Source organism: Mus caroli, chromosome 11 (genome assembly GCF_900094665.2).
Source record: "Mus caroli chromosome 11, CAROLI_EIJ_v1.1, whole genome shotgun sequence".
NCBI lineage: Eukaryota > Metazoa > Chordata > Mammalia > Rodentia > Muridae > Mus > Mus caroli.
Window position 1 is genome coordinate 94,151,525 of NC_034580.1, and position 16,357 is coordinate 94,167,881.

General features: G+C 53.0%; 1 protein-coding gene across 1 annotated transcript in view; it reads left to right on the forward strand.

Moving 5' to 3' along the window:
- Stard3 (StAR related lipid transfer domain containing 3) overlaps positions 1-16,046 on the forward strand; it is a 23,095-nt gene extending 7,049 nt beyond the window's left edge. The window contains exons 2-15 of the mRNA XM_021175883.2: positions 7,011-7,283; positions 10,070-10,147; positions 10,488-10,565; positions 10,686-10,739; positions 11,456-11,573; positions 11,735-11,833; positions 12,050-12,105; positions 12,436-12,528; positions 13,101-13,163; positions 13,280-13,375; positions 13,685-13,764; positions 13,841-13,945; positions 14,907-15,000; positions 15,385-16,046. Of these exons, the coding sequence (XP_021031542.1) occupies positions 7,062-7,283; positions 10,070-10,147; positions 10,488-10,565; positions 10,686-10,739; positions 11,456-11,573; positions 11,735-11,833; positions 12,050-12,105; positions 12,436-12,528; positions 13,101-13,163; positions 13,280-13,375; positions 13,685-13,764; positions 13,841-13,945; positions 14,907-15,000; positions 15,385-15,489 (1,341 nt within the window). The 5' untranslated portion in view covers positions 7,011-7,061 and the 3' untranslated portion in view covers positions 15,490-16,046. The remainder of the gene's footprint in view (positions 1-7,010; positions 7,284-10,069; positions 10,148-10,487; positions 10,566-10,685; positions 10,740-11,455; positions 11,574-11,734; positions 11,834-12,049; positions 12,106-12,435; positions 12,529-13,100; positions 13,164-13,279; positions 13,376-13,684; positions 13,765-13,840; positions 13,946-14,906; positions 15,001-15,384) is intronic.
- Positions 16,047-16,357: the final 311 nt, after the last annotated feature.

A 16,357-nucleotide genomic window follows, 5' to 3' on the forward strand; every position in this document is an offset into this window, starting at 1 on the left:
TCTTTCTTTCTTTCTTTCTTTCTTTCTTTCTTTCTTTCTTTCTGCAAGGTTTCTCTGTATAGCCCTGGCTTCCTAGAACTTACTCTATAGACCAGGCTGGCCTCAATCTCAGAAATCTGCCTGCCTCTGCCTCCCAAGTGCTGGGTTAGTTAAAGGCGTGTGCCACCACTGCCCGGCTATGGGCTGCTTTTCAAGAAGACCTGAGTTTGCCGGGCATGGTGGCACACGCCTTTAACCCCAGCACTCGGGAGGCAGAGGCAGGCGGATTTCTGAGTTTGAGGCCAGCTTGTTCTACAAAAGTGAGTTTCAGGACAGCCAGAGCTATACAGAGAAACCTTGTCTTGAGAAACAAAAAACAAAAAACAACCCCCCCCCCAAAAAAAAAAACAAAACAAAACAAAACAAAAAGAGGGCTGGTGAGATGGCTCAGTGGGTAAGAGCACCAGACTGCTCTTCCGAAGGTCCGGAGTTCAAATCCCAGCAACCACATGGTGGCTCATAACCATCTGTAACAAGATCTGGCTCCCTCTTCTGGAGTGTCTGAAGACAGCTACAGTGTACTTACATATAATCAATAAATAAATCTTTAAAAAAAAAGAAAAAAACAAAAAGAAAAGGGGACTGGTGAGATGGCTCAGGGGGTAAGAGCACCAACTGCTCTTCCGCAGGTCTTGAGTTCAAATCCCAGCAACCACATGGTGGCTCACAACCATCTGTAACGAGATCTGACGCCCTCTTCTGGAGTGTCTGAAGACAACTACAGTGTACTTACATATACTAAATAAATAAATCTTTTTAAAAAACAAACAAACAAACAAACAAAAACAAAAAGACCTGAGTTCAAGTCCTAGCATCTACCTGCATGGAAATTTACAAACATCTACAACTCCAGTTCCTAGGGACCCAGTTCCCTCTTCTAGCTTTTGAGAGTACCAGACATGAATATGGTGCATAGACATACATGCAAGTAAAACAATCACATACAGAAAATAATTAAAATTAAAGAAGGAAAAACCAGCTTAGGGCTAAGGACACCGCTGCGTTGTAGAGTGGTTGCCTAGCAAACATGGAACACTAAGTTTAGTCCCTAGTGCTGCATAAACGGGTGCCACTGATGTGTAGTCAGCACTTGGGAGGCAGAGGCAGGAGAACCAAAGGCTCATTGGTTCTTGGCTACGCTGTAAGTTTGGGTCCAACTAGAGGTATATGAGATTATGTCTCAGAGAAGAAAATAAATATCGCTTACAAGCTCTGCATATAGTTCATCACTGCAGCCCTCGCTCAGTGTGCGAGGCTCTGGGCTATATCTCCAGTACTGAGAAAAGTTAAAATGATGGAGCTGAGGAGACCAAGTCTCAGGAGACCAGACCACAGGGCCAGGCTCTGAACTCAAGTCCATTCCATTTTGCTTACGTGTTTGTCTGGCTTACGGTGCTGCATCTGGATGCATTAGGCAGCTGTGCGTTACCTCGGAGTCCATTGCTCAACTCAGCATCCCCATTGCAAGCTGGGGCCAGTAAGAGAGCAAGTGAGGTTGCGGTGACCCCTTCCTCGTGCCTCGGGAGCCACAGGAGCTGACCCACTGTGTGCACACACCTGCCTCCACCCCCACTTCTTCCTCATCCAGCTTCTGACGCCTTTCCTCTGCTTCCTTCCCACTCTCTCAAGCCTTCGCAGCCCAGCTTCCTCAAGCACACAGGTGTAAAGTCTGCAGCCATCCCCTGTGGACTGTGTGCTCTTCAGTCCTGACACCTCTGAAGGTGCCTGTGACAGCAGGCAGTGGGCTGCGGGATGTGGGGAGTGTTGTTCCTAGGGGTTCCTTTCTGCCTCCGTCAGGCTGTAATTCTGGTGGCTGAAGGCCTCTGCCCCTTGGGCCAAACAAGTGCTTGGGGACCCCTAGGAGCAGGTCCAGGTCAAGGTGGTCTGACTACCAAAAGCCTTTTGAAGCCACCTGAGTGAGTTGAGTGTCACACTGTGTCCCAAGAGTTCTCCACGGCCGTGCTGGACTGGAGGACAGGGTGATTGTGGGTCTCTACCACAACTGCTGCCCACAGCAGACTAGATTTGGGTTTTTGTAGCTTAAGGATAGAAACTTGTGCATGCTAAGCGAGCCCTCTCTCTACTTCTGAGTACACCTCACTACCAGAAATCTGATTTTTTTTAGCTTTTTAAAATCTAAATTAGATAAAGCTTTATTTATTCATTCATTCATTCATTCATTCATTCTTTCATCTATCTATTTATTTTCTCTTGCTTAGAAACAGAAGTTAGTAAGAAGGCCTTGTCATAGGGGCTCAGAATCAGCCTTGGTCTCCTCTGGGCACCAGTGCTTCATCTCTCTGTAGACTTTGAGCTGCTATTTTTTCTTTTGAGGAGGGTGGCTCTTGGCCAGCTTCCCCTCAGCCGTTCTCTAAGCCCCAGTGCATGGCTCCCACATGCTGCCATCTTCCGCTCTCCCAGCCCCCCCAGCACCTCTGTTCTCAGCCACCACAAGGGCGTCTGGGTGTGAGCGTCAGGGTGGTTGCTGCTCCAAGCATGTCTCACACCAAAGCTGCTGCCACCCGAGCCCTGTGCCCAGGGAGGGACAGGCAAGCCAGGGACAAAGATAGACAGATAGAGGAACGGACCGAGTGAAGAAGCCACAGTGCTTAGAAGTGAGATTGGAAAAGGAAGGGAAGAGGCACAGAGTTGGTTAGAGGTGCTGAGAGCAGCTCTGGAGAGGGAGAGGACTAGATGAAGGTCCAGACAGACATGGGTGACAGGATTTCCTGTGGGCTGTGAGCAAACAGGTGTTCTCATGCGTTACTGCTAGGAATGCCAACTGCTGAGGGAATCTGGCAGTGCCTAACTCAACCACGAATGAGGGATGACCCAGAAGTCCTGCTTCTAGGGAATCTGTCTGGAAGGTACACTCCCGACAACCTGAATGCATACGCATACACGGCATTCAGTGTTGTGTCTCTGGTCATTACAAATAGAAACGTTTGTTCGAAAATATGTAAGAAAAATATTAAAAATCAAAAAAAAAAAAAAAAGAAACGTTTGTTCATCTGTCACCTGCAGCTAGGGCTGGGGATGTAGTTCAGCAACACAGTGCTGGCCACACATGCAGGGCCCCGTGCCGATCCCCAGTACAGAGTGGTGGGGGGGAGGTATATAAATAGAGTGCCAAGGCACCTCTGGTAACTTGACTGTTAATCCCAGCTCTCAGGAGGCAGGAGTGGATTTTGAGCCTGGCCTATGGAGGGAGATCTAGTCTTAAAAACAAAACCCAAAAAACCAAACCACCGGGCAGTACTTGGGAGGTAGAGGCAGGCAGATCTCTGAGTTCGAGACCCACGTAGTTTACAGATCAAGTCCCAGAACAATCAGGACTATACAGAGAAACCTTGTCTTGAAAAATAAAAACAAAAGTAAAACAAACAAATAAAAAGTACCAGTCAGTTCTATAAACAGATGCGCTCCTTTATAAAGATGGATGTGACCGGTTGTAGCTGCAGGGTGCTTGCCTAGAGTGCATTCAACCCCCATCACCAAATGCATGCGTGGTGGTGTGCACCACCTAATCTAGCCGGTGAAGGCATGAGGATCAGAAATTCAAAGGCATCCTTAGCTACATGCATAGTTCAAGGCAAGTTCTTAGGTACACAAACCCCTGTCTCTAAAAATAAAATAGGGCTGATGAGCTGGCTCAGTTGTTAAAAGAGCTTGCTGCCAAGCCTGAGGACCTGAGTTCAATCACTAGGGTCCTCATATGGTAAGAGGAGAGAACCAACTCCCACTAGTTATTCTTTGACCTTGCAGACATGCTATGACACATGTGTCCCCATGAACATGCAGGCATGCACACCCAAAAGAATTAATAAGCTGAGAGATGTCTCAGTTGCGAAAAGCATTGTCTCCTCTTCTAGAGGACCCGGGTTCATGGCAAGGGTAGTGGAGCACATCTTTATACCAGCACTTGGAAGGAGAGGCAGGAGGTCTCTGTGAGTTCAAGGCCAGCCTGGCCAACATAGTAAAATCCAAGGCAGCCAAAGCTACATAGTGAGGCACTGTCTTTAAAAAAGAAAAGAGGACCTGAGTTCAATTCCCAGAATCCACATGGCAGCTCACGACCTCAGTTCCAAGGGGTCTGACACCCTCTTCTGGCCTCCGTGGGCTCTACTCATGTGAGACACAGCCATGTATGCAGGCAGAACACGCATACACATTACAGTAATAATTTTAAAAACAGGGTATGGTCATAGATTGTGTTGGCATCCTAACACACCTGTGCTTCAGGGTGTGGCTTTATCTAGAACCAGGGCCATCACAGATGAGATGCCATCGCCCAGGAGCCAGTAGGTCCTAATCTAAAAAGACTGATTCTGTGTGACTAGTGTCCTTCTAAGATGACAGAGCCAGGGAGAGTGCTTTGTGAAGAGTGTGGCAGAGACGGGCGGAGTTGTAGAGCCAAGGAATGACAGATTGCTGTGCACCACCAGAAGCTTGGGAGCCAAGCACTGCAGACGGCCCTGCTGGCACCTCGATTTCAGACTTCTAGACTCTGGAGGCAGGGGAGGGCATGAGCGTTCTATTTTTTTAAAACTTGTTTGTTTTGTTTTCTTTTTTTCTCTTTCCTTCCTTGTGTTGCTGGGGGTTGAACTCGGGGGTTCTTGCACATGCTAGTCAGGGGTTCTATTTCTGGGCTGCATCCACACCCCAGATTCCTATAGAGAGTTGTTCTGGGCTTGGGTTTTTGTGAAGCAGATGAGGGGGAGGCTGGATCTCAATAAGTTTCCCAGGCTGGCCTTGAACTTAACAACTTTCCTGTTGGATTATAGGCACACATCACCCTGCACAGCTCAGATTTCTCTTTCATACAAGCTGCACTGAGGGTACAGCTCAGCTGGCAGAGTGGTTTTTTTCTCCAGCATGCGCTAAACCCTGGGTTCAGTTCCCAGCTCTCAGAAGGTGGCAGGAAGATCAGAAGTTCAAGACTGTCCTTGGCTCCATAGGCCTAGGCTCCACGAGACCCTGACTTCAAACAAAGAGGCAAGCAAAAGCATCTGGGAGAGAGAGAAAAAAAGAGAGAAAAATAAAAGTGAATTCTAAGCCACTCTGAAATGCAGTCAAGAAAGAGACTGGAGGAGATGGAGGGAGGACACAAGAAATGTCACCAGCCCTGGAGCTGGGGCTTGTCACAGTGAGGGATGGATGTTCTGCGTCTGTTGTCTGACCTCAAGCTGCTAGCGATGTGGAGAGTCCCATTGCCCCTGGCCTGTCACATGCCCTCTGCTGGTGGCTCCATCTTCTGGAGCCGACCCAGCTACCCCCCACCCCACCCCCAGTGCACTCTAGGGGGTCATGTACAGGGCTGTCCTTGGATCTGGGAGGTGGCTTTGGGTTCTCTACTGAGAATATTCTGTCTGCCTCTATTTGTGGGATTCACTCAGAGGCAGAGGGATGGACTGTCCACTGGCCACAAACCAGGTCCCTTTAGGACTTGGTAGGTTAAGGACCCAAAAGGTGGCAGACAGAAAAGTTTTACAGGGGTTGGGGATTTAGCTCAGTGGTAGAGGGCTTACCTATCAAGTGCAAGGCCCTGGGTTTGGTCTTCAGCTCAGAAAGAAAGGAAAAAAAAGAAGTTTTACAGATCAACATCAACAGATCAGAAAGGAGGGTGCTCCATCCTCTCTGCGAATCAGGGACAGGAGTCTAAGACTCCCCTTCACTAGCTACCTCCCCACCCCCACCAACTGCCAAGATGCTGTGTTAATGCATGCTGGAACTGGCCAGTCTTTGGCCTTCCTTTCTCTCACGCAGGGGTCCAGGGGTCGGTGTCCCATGTAACTCAGCAGATTGGTGCAGCAGGGGCCCTAGGCATAGGACATGGGACCCTCAGGCTCACTTTGCCTTTGTAGTCTACTAGAGTCCCACAGTTGCACAGGATGCTCAGGGCTAGATCAGTCCCCTCGCCCTAGAGCCTTGGCTGTCTCACCTGTGTGGAGATCCATCCTGTCCTCCTTGGGCAACAACAGTGGGTTAGCCTTGGCCACGTGGACACTGGGCAGCAACAGTGGGTTGGTTAGCCTTGGCAGTGGCAGGCTTTGTCCCATTTCTCTCTGCTGTGCCTCATGGAACCGAGGGCCAAGAGACCTGCTGGGGTATTCACGTATCCAATAGTCTGTTACAGAACACCTGCTGTGTGCCACACGAGGTGCCAGGCTCATGGGCGACATCAGTGACCAAGTCAGTCAAAGCCCTATGCCTACCCTTGACACCATCCAGTGGGATAGAGGGACCTGACTGAAGACCCAAGTGTCTGTGCTAAGTCAGGACCAGGGGGCTGCCCAGCTAGAAGAAGTTGGCAGAATGCCGGCCCTGCCTCACCCCTCTGCTGGGACTTGGGGGAGCTGAGGGAGGGTAGGAGGTGGGGAGATGTCAGGTTCCTGCCTTGGAGCAGCTTCACTTGGGGCAGCTTCCCCCAGCCGCCTTGTGAAGAAGGGGTTGTTGAACAGGAAGAGTTGATAGTAGCTGGGGCGAGGATGGACTGTTAGAGAGCAGGGGCCAAGCTGTCCGTCATCCCAGCACACCAAGACACTGCTCTAGAGCCCCTCCCAGTTGCCATGGATTAGGGGTGGAGGGGCTGGCTGGCTGCTGGGAGGGAATTTGCTTTGTGCTTTGAAAACAATGAACAGAGCCTGGGGCCCTCTTCTCCTGGGGGTGGGGGCGGAGGCAGGACGAAGGCTGTTGACAGGACCCGAGGCTAGCCTCAGTCTGTGCAGGACAGACTGCGTTCCCAAGATTCAGAAGCCAGTAAGTGCCCCCCTGCTTGGGGATCCCAGAACCTACAAGCTGCAAGACAGAGCAGGTGGTGTGTGTGTGTGTGTGCACTCAAGTCTTGCCAGCTAGTGAAGCCTGGTGCATGGGGGACTTACACAGAGCTGTGGGCCTTGGTGTAGGGCAGGGGTACCTGGGGGGTGATGACATTCCTGGGACCCTGACAGCCACTTCTCTCTTCCCCCCAGCCCTGCCGCTGAGGCCCCATTGTCTCCACTTCAACGTGGGGGCCCACCAGGATGAGCAAGCGACCTGGTGATCTGGCCTGTGACTTGGAGCGCAGTTTGCCGGCCCTGGCCTCCCTGGGCACCTCACTGTCCCACAGCCAGAGCCTCTCCTCACACTTCATCCCGCCACCTCTGGAGAAGCGCAGGGCCATCTCTGACGTCCGCCGCACCTTCTGCCTCTTCGTCACCTTCGACCTGCTCTTCATCTCCCTTCTCTGGATCATAGAGCTAAATGTGAGTGGGGATCCATGTTGTGGGGGAAGCGGGTTCTTAGTTCACCCACTTGCCACATGGGAGGGGTGCCTTACCCATGGGCTTGATTATCTGGGTTGATGAAGAATGGGAAGTGAGAATGGTTGTATTTACCTTCCACATAAAGAGAGTTAACAGGGTCTAAGGGTAGGGGGCCAGGGGTTGTTATTTGTCCTGGGCTCCCAAGAACCTGAAGAAGCCTAGTTGAACAGATCTCTAGCTCCTAAGCTGAGCTTTTAGCCTGTGCACCATACTGCCCCCTAGTGGGGGACTCTGCAAACAGGAGGAGAAGCACCTATGGCCGGGATGGGAACATTTTTGCCTTCTTTCTTACTTTGCTCTCTGGCTCATCCATTTATGCAGCAAACATGTTTTGGGGCCCTTCTGTGTCCCAGGGGCTAAGCTCAAATAAAAAACATGGGGCAAAACTTCAGTTCTTGGTTGGTGGCTGTGGTTTTGGGGACTGCTGCCCGATGGCTTAGAGATGAAGCTATCTCACAGCTCAGCATCCACACCCATGGGCCTGATCTGCCCGAGCCTCAGCACTCACAAAGTCAGGGCCCCCGAGCAGGATGTCCCAGACCTGGGTCTGCCTCAGTGTTCTCTCTGTTAACTGTGGGATCTCAGTCCTCAGTGCCCCCCATCAGAGTCAAAGGGCCTTCTTCCAGGTCCCAAGCTTGGCCTTTCTTGATATCAATGAATAGTTTGGGAAAGGGGTTAGTTAACAGCAAGCTGGACAAGAAGTAAATTTGGCTCTGGTCATGAGCTGGAGCAGCGAGGAAGGGCTCTGAGGGTGGGTGAGCACCCGTGCGTATCCGAGATGAACTAGTACCCTTGGGGTGCTGCAGGCACCAGTGAAGAGGGCATTGGGTCATCTTACTGGTAAACGTCTGAGCTCCCAAGGCCCTATGGTGTCTTCCTTTTGAAGGTCCTGACTAGCATCGGAGCCACCCTGCATCTCACCCACACCCCTAACTGAATACATATTTTATAAGCAGAGAAGACGTGGGGAATGTTGATAATTTTGCTTTTGAAATTCTTTGGCTGACAGCCGTGATTGCTCAGAAGTCATCATGCATCCCTGAGAGTTCGTGCAAAGTGATAGAACATAGCCCACAAACAAACTGCCTTCCGGAGGAAGAGTCTCAGAGCACTGGGTTTAACTCCTAGCAGAGTCAGTGTGACATCCCACTTGGCAGACAAAGGATGACAGGGTGCGTGCATAGCCCTGGCTGAAAATGTTATAATTTCAGCCGTTTTGTTTTATTTTCTTATTTTGGGGAGAGGAGAGGAGAGGAAGAAAGAGAGAGAGAGAGAGAGAGAGAGAGAGAGAGAGAGAGCGAGAGAGAGAGAGAGAGAAGAGAAGAGAAGAGAAGAGAAGAGAAGAGAAGAGAAGAGAAGAGAAGAGAAGAGAGAGAAAGAGAATATGTGTGTGTGGTGTGTGCATGCATGTGTGTATGTGTGTGTATATATATGTGTGTGTGTGTATATATGTGTGTGTATGTATGTATGTGTATATGTATGTGTATATGTGTGTGTATTATATGTGTGTATGTGTGTGTATGCGTGTGTGTATGTGTGATGGGGAGCACATGCCTTAGAGAGTCAGTTTTCTTTTTCCATCTCCTTATGAGTTGGGTGAAGTGTAGATAGTGAGGTTCGTTTGCATCCCCTGGCAGCAAGAACCTTTACTAACAGAGCAATCTCGTTTGTCCCAGTTAGGAGCTTTTAAAGGTTTCTAGTACAGGCTCACCCCAAGATCCAAGCTCAGTGGCCTGAGCTTTTGACATGTGGCCCCAAGCCGGGTGTGACACACATCTGTAATGCTAGTATTTGGGAGGTAGAGGCAGGAAGACTAGGATTTCAAAGTTACCCTTGCCTACATAGTGAGCTAGAATCCAGCTTGGACTAAAGGAGACCCCATATCAAAGAAACTCCTCCAAGAAATCACTCCGAAATCCAGATGACCTGCCAGAGCAGGAAGCCCCAAGTCTAGCTGATTGTCAAAGGGTCTTTTGGGGCTCCATTACCAAAATCCTCCCCTTTCTCCAGGGGCTGCGATCTCCATTCCCCTCTGAGGAGTTGAGATACAATCTGGTTCTTGGACTCTGTCCAGACTCCCTTGTCTCTCCAATCCCTGGACATTGGCGTCTGAGCTAAGGTGTTAAGTGTCTTATGTCAGGCTGGGCAGGGACACAGCAAGCAGTGCAGGCTGACTTTTCATGCCGGCCCGGCCCCTTGTGCGAGGCTCCCGTGTGAGGCTCAGCAGCAGGGCTGTGATGGATCTCACTCATTAGGCTCAAACCTAATTGATTGATTTGCCACCTGGGGCTCTGTCTGACACCACTATCCACCCTGCCCCCCTCGTCCCACTCGGATGGTGGCTGGCAAGATGGAGAACCAGAGTGTGGGGAGAGAAATGAAATTATAGAACAGGCAGTCTCCGGGATCCATGAACCAGCTCTGCCCGGGCCTGCCATCTCCCCTGCACAGCCCACAAGCCTCTGGGCCTGGACCCTCCTGGACAGTATACTTGACTTTGGTCTGGCCTTTGCGGGCTGCCTGGGACCTTGGGGAACCAGACTAGTGTCTGAGGTCTTGGGCTGCTGGCCCAGTTCCCTTGTTGCTTTGTGAGCCCTCTTGGTGGCGGCTTGTCATTTCTGACTCTGCTCCGGATGGATGCCCTTGGCAGGGGCTCCTCTGTGGCTGGAGGAGGGGCATCCTTCAGTTACGCCTGCCCTCAGTACCCTTCCTGTCTTCCTCTGCAGACCAACACTGGCATCCGGAAGAACTTGGAGCAGGAGGTGATCCACTACAGCTTCCAGAGCTCGTTCTTCGACATCTTTGTGAGTGAGCTCCCAGCAAGCGCAGCAGAGCACCTTCCTGGGTTTTCCTTCTCTATCCCACATCTGTTCTTGGCGGGAGGGGGGGGGCAATCAGCTCATCCTCTGGCAGCCCTCAGTCTTCACAAAGCTCCCAAGTGGGCCCACCTTCAGAGAGCCCAAGGTAGGGGCAGGAGATAAAGACTTTGCAGCAGTTTACACACAGTTTCTGCCAAGGAAACACTGAGCCCTGCCCTCACCCGACGTGAGGTTACCCATGTGGGAGTCAGGAGTGGCAGGGAGCCCCCTGCGGTAGGGCTGGGGAAGCCAGCCAGCCTCTGATGTTCTCCCCTCTCCACACCAGGTTCTGGCTTTCTTCCGCTTCTCTGGGCTGCTCCTGGGCTATGCTGTGCTCCGGCTCCAGCACTGGTGGGTGATTGCGGTAAGGTGCCATCTGCGGCAGCTCCGAGGCCTTCCCTGGTCAGGGCTGGTGTGAGGGTGCGTGCAGAGGATGCTCTCCCCAGCCTCCGCCTTCCCTCCTCCCCCACTTTTTGCCCGGCAGGTTACCACACTGGTGTCCAGTGCATTCCTCATTGTCAAGGTCATCCTTTCTGAGGTCAGTGGCTCAGGGTCCAGCTGGTCTGATGGGCATCCAGCCCGAGGGTGGGCTTCTCTTCTGAAGGGTGTGGGGAGTCTGCCCCTGCTATGTCGGACAGAAGGGAATCTTCTCTCATTATTTGCAATGAGTCATCCTTACTGGCTTCCCTAATTTATACCCCTGTCACCCTAAGGGTCAATAATTCTATATCTATACCTCTACCTAATCTATACCTACACTTACACCTACGCCTATACCTATATTTGGAGACGGGGACTGTAGCCCTTGGCTGGCCTAGAACTTACTGTGTAGACAGGCTGGCCTCTAACTCACAGAGGTCTTCCTGCCTCTGCCTCCCAATGGCACCACCACACATGGCTCTCTTTTTCATTAAACCAGGCTTTCATATGCTGATAACCATGAACTGCTGTTGCTCGCTCCCCACCCCAGTCTGGGGTTACAAGCCTGGGCCACTGTGCTGATTTATAACGTGCCGGGGATGGAACCCAGAGCTTTGCACATGTTAGGCAAGCCCCCTGTGATCTGAGCTACACCATCTAGCCAGAATCACTCTTTCCTGCCACAGACATAATTCATCTTAGACTCGTCCCTAACAGCTGGCACCAGGAATAGGGTCTATCTCGTCTGGCTAGCCAGAGCTGGTGGCCTCCTGGGAGGGCTCTAGGTTTGGGGTAACCCTTGCCATGGAATTCAGTATTCTCCTTCTGTCTTAGTTGCTCAGCAAAGGGGCATTCGGGTACCTGCTCCCCATTGTCTCTTTCGTCCTGGCCTGGCTGGAGACCTGGTTCCTTGATTTCAAAGTCTTACCCCAGGAGGCTGAAGAGGAGAGATGTGAGTCTCAGGGTTAGAGCCTGGGTGACCTGGGTTCTCAGAGGGCCCTCTCAGCTCAGAGAAATGCCTTAGCCTGAGCCATTCCCCACGTTATCAGCCTCTCTGAGCCCAAGGTGGAACTCTTGGTCTGGGATAACGGCTGCCCATGTCTCCTTTGCCAGGGTATCTTGCTGCCCAGGCTGCAGTTGCCCGTGGACCCCTGCTGTTCTCCGGTGCTTTGTCTGAGGGCCAGTTCTACTCTCCCCCAGAATCCTTTGCAGGTGAGTGCTGCTGGGTAGGGAGCTGCCTTCAGGGAGGAGCTGTGTGGGGAGCCAGGTAGGCTGGGTCTGTTCTTTCTGTTCCTTCTCAGGCTCCCTGGGGAAAGCCAGCAACCCTCTCCCACACGCTCAGCCCCCACATTCTTGCACTCATCTGTGAACCCCACCACCTCCTACTCTCGCTCCCCACCCCTTGTCATCCGTTCTTGTTTTCAACAGGGTCTGACAATGAATCAGATGAGGAAGTCACCGGGAAGAAAAGTTTCTCTGCCCAGGTGTTTCTCTGCCCTCCTCTACCCTCCCCTTGGAATGGGTCAGTGCTGGGCTCACTCACAGAAGGTAGACCTTGGCCTGAATGCAAGCTAGGGACTCTCTATTGGAGTATCTGCCCTGCCACTGGCTGCTCAGGCCCGCTGACCTGCCCCATGCTTGGAGAACTCAGGAACAGCAGGCAACAGAAAGCATGCAGGGCCAGGGACAACAACCTGGACCCCACATGCGGCTGGGCTGGTCTCGAGAAGGGTTGTGGAATGTGTGCAGAAAGAACAGGCTTGGAGCAAAGAGAGCACAGGTCCCCGCTGACCTCCTTCTGCCCCCCTGCCCAGGAGCGGGAGTACATCCGGCAGGGAAAGGAAGCTACTGAGGTGGTGGATCAGATCTTGGCCCAGGAGGAGAACTGGAAATTCGAGAGGAGTAACGTAAGGAGCCCCCGCCCAACCTGGCTTAGCTGTGTTGGTAGGACTGAGGAAACTAGAACCCTCTCCCTGCCCCAGGGAGGTGGTGGGGTACAGAATTGGAGCTAGCTAGAGCCTGGGGTCAGCCATTCAGCAGGAGGCCAAGCTGGACTGGTCTCTGTCTCCCCATTTTCCACAGCCCAGGCCTCACCTCCCTGGTGTTTGGCTCCCTGGGATTCAGGTTTTGAGGGGAAGCCAACCTCTGTCCTGTGTGTGGTATTTTGGTTCATGATCAAAACAACATTATCTAAACGAGATTGCAGGGAGCCAGGGAAGCAGGGACACATGCCCGGGTCCTTGCTGGCCAGTTCCTCTGGCAGCCCTTGGCAGCCTGGAGCTGCGGGTCTGGTTTCTCACGGCTGCAGTCACAGCTGAGAGCTCCTGCCTTTCAACGTGAGCGCAGAGCTGGTCTCTGCACGTGCCCCCGCTTGCCAGAACAACCCTGTTCTAAATGCTGCGAAGATGTCCCTAGACTCGGGAGCTTGCCCTCCGGTGTCCTCCACCCTCCTCCCCATCCCCCTCTGTCCTTGCCACAGGAGTATGGGGACACTGTGTACACCATTGAAGTTCCCTTCCATGGCAAGACCTTCATCTTGAAGGTGAGTGGGGAAGGAGACCCCAGAGACAGGTGCTCCGTCTGAAGGGCTCCTGCCCAGTCTCCCCACCAGAGGAGGTCTCTCTTCTGGCCTCCCTCAGCCGTGACCCCCTCCCACAGACCTTCCTGCCCTGTCCTGCTGAGCTGGTGTATCAGGAAGTGATCCTGCAGCCCGAGAGGATGGTGCTGTGGAACAAGACGGTGACTGCCTGCCAGGTGAGCCACCCAGGTCTCGCCTGCCACCTCTTCACCTGTGGGTCAGGCCCAATCATGCCTTCCTGTAATGGTTTCCCTCCAGAGGCTCTGTAGTGTCTCTAGTTTCTACTTATAAAGTAGGTGCTGCTGTGGTTGCCCCAAGAGGCAAGAAGGCTCAGTGTGCTTACCTTGTACCCAGCCTGGGCCTGCAGGGAGCAGTGGCTCTTAGTACAGTGTCCCCAGCTGGGAGGAGACTAGTCAGGAGTTCCAGAGGTGCTGGGGCATTGCAGGGCTTCCCCTGTACCTCAGGTCTCCCTGGTTGGTCTTTAGATCCTACAGCGGGTAGAGGACAACACCCTTGTCTCCTATGATGTGTCATCCGGAGCTGCAGGTGGCGTTGTGTCCCCCAGGTGAGCACCCAGGTCCTCTCCTCTCGGCCACACCTCCCATACTCAGGACACCTGTTCTAACCTGCCTTACCCCTAGGGACTTTGTGAATGTCCGACGTATTGAGCGGCGCAGAGACCGATACCTGTCATCTGGCATTGCCACCACACACTGCTCCAAGCCCCCCACGCACAAATATGTCAGGTGAGTCTGGCCTCCCTAAAGCTGTAAACAACTCCGGGTACAGTCTGTACAGCTGAACAACTCCCCTCTGGCCCCAACACTGAGGCTGAAGTCCTGTTCTAGTCCCTGCTTACCAGGCCTTGTCCATCCCAGCCTAACCCTGCTAATTCCTGGCACTTTGCCACCATCCCCCAAGGCTGGAGGGGGTGTGTGGATGGGCAGCTTGCTGGGGTAGCCCTAGGAACGGGCTGGGGAGTGGCTGTGGCGCTGGGTTCTGAGTTCTGGGGTTCAATCAAGGTAGTTCACCTTCTCCCTCCCCGTTCTCACTGCCTCGCCTGTGTGGATGGAGGGGGAGTGGAATTTAGGCTCTTTTGCTTGTGGAAGGTGGGAGGGGACCCTAGCATTCCTCCTGGCTGGTCGAGGCTGCAGTGCTGGGATGCCAGGTAGATCTTATGTCCCCAAGAGGTAGGGACTTGTCAAGAAGTTGAGATTAGGGCTCTCTGCCTTGGCTGCAGTGGCCTGGCCTTGCCAGGGGGTTGGCAGGCTGTGTCCTTTGTGTCACCTCTTTATCTGTGGCTTAAGCGTGCTCAGCAGAAAGGCCATGGGAGGTGAACAGGGTGGGCCTGCTGCCTCCTGAAAAGACGCCCTGTTCTGGAGGCCATGATGCTGGATGCGGGTGATGGAAAGTGACCACAGTCTCCCAGTTATGGCTTACTGGACATGTCCGTACCAAGCAGATAAGGGCTGGTTGGAGGTGAACTCCCTGCCACTGTGGGGCGAGTGTGAGTGCCATCAGGCTGAGGTAGGCAGGTCGAGTGGGTGTAGAGGGCAGGTCCTGCAGCCCCTGGCTGGCTCTGGGCCAGACTCGGGCGGGGAGGTAGTTGCCCCTTTCACCACAGTCCAGCTGGGCCAAGAGTGGCGGTGAGGACGGCCAGGGACTTGCTTGGTTCAGCAGGCCTCCCCTGTGCATTTCTCTCCTTAGAGGGGAGAACGGCCCCGGAGGCTTCATTGTGCTCAAGTCAGCCAACAACCCCCGGGTCTGCACCTTCGTCTGGATTCTTAACACAGATCTTAAGGTGAGGTCATGGCAGGAAGCAGCGTGGCTGGGGAATGGAGTCTGGTTGCTGTGTAAACATGGCTCCTCTTTGCTTTCCTCACGGACCCCCCAACTTTAGTCTCCTAGACTGGATTGGTAGCAAGGTCCAGCTGGCCTTCTAGCCTTGAATTGTGGGAGACACGTGACCCCCCCAACCCCCTTTCTCACTCTGATTCCTAAGGCTCCAGGAGGGATGGATGGCTGCCAGTCTTTTTATGTGGCTAGTGCCAAGGCCTGCATACAACATGTTCCTCCCTCCAGGAATAAGGGGGGAGGGGAGCCAGGCAGATCCCAGAATACCTCTACTAACTAAGAGACCCTGCTGAAGGCGAGCTGTGATGTGCCTTTCTCTTGCCTTTCCCAGGGCCGCCTGCCTCGGTACCTTATCCACCAGAGCCTTGGGGCCACCATGTTTGAATTTGCCTTTCACCTGCGGCAGCGCGTTGGAGAGCTGGGGACCCGAGCTTGAGCATGCTCCCGCGCCACCCTGCGGGCCAGGGTTCTGTCCACTGCCTCCCGAGCCAGAAAGTGGAACTGTTTGGCTTTCCTGCTGCTCATGAAGGACTTTGTGATAAGCAGAGGTGGCACCTCATTCCCTGGCTGTCGTATTCCACTAGGCCATGCTGCCCAGGAACAGGGTCCTGAGCAGTTGTGGGGTTCAGTACCTGGACTCAGGGGTTTCCCAGACTGAAGGAGCCGGGACTGTCTTCCTCTGATGACTTGTGGCGGAGACTGTCTGCATGCCTCACTGGGCATCTTAGACTTGGTCACAGAGGACCTGGGCTTAGGTGGGGCAGGAGAGCATCCGATTGCCAGTGTGAAGGTGAGGGAGCTCTCTAAGTTTTGTACCATTAGTGAAGGGGTCTGTGACCCTATTCCATACATATCGTGGGGATACAAGGCAGGGGACGGCACTGCGCTCCTGCCTCTCCGCGCCCTTACCCTCTACGAAGGCCTTCTTGGGGACCTTTGTAATGATTTGAGCCAATAAAAACATGAAATAAAAAATAAAAATGCAGGGTGCGATATGGTGCATTCCTTTAATCCCAGTACATGGGAGGCAAAGGCAGGCAGATCTTTGAGTTTGAGGCTGGCTTGGTTTATATAGTAATTTTCAAGTCAGGTAGACTCTGTCTACTAAAAAATAAAATTCATTCGAACAAAGAAAAGGCATTGCTTGCTGTAAGGCCTCGGGGGGATCTTCACTGCAAGGCTGAGCCTGGTAATGCTCAACAGAAACACCACCCAGCCCCTCACCAGCACCCAGCCCCTCACCAGCACCCAGCACCCAGCCCCTCACCAGCACCCAGCACCCAGCCCCTCACCAGCACCCAGCA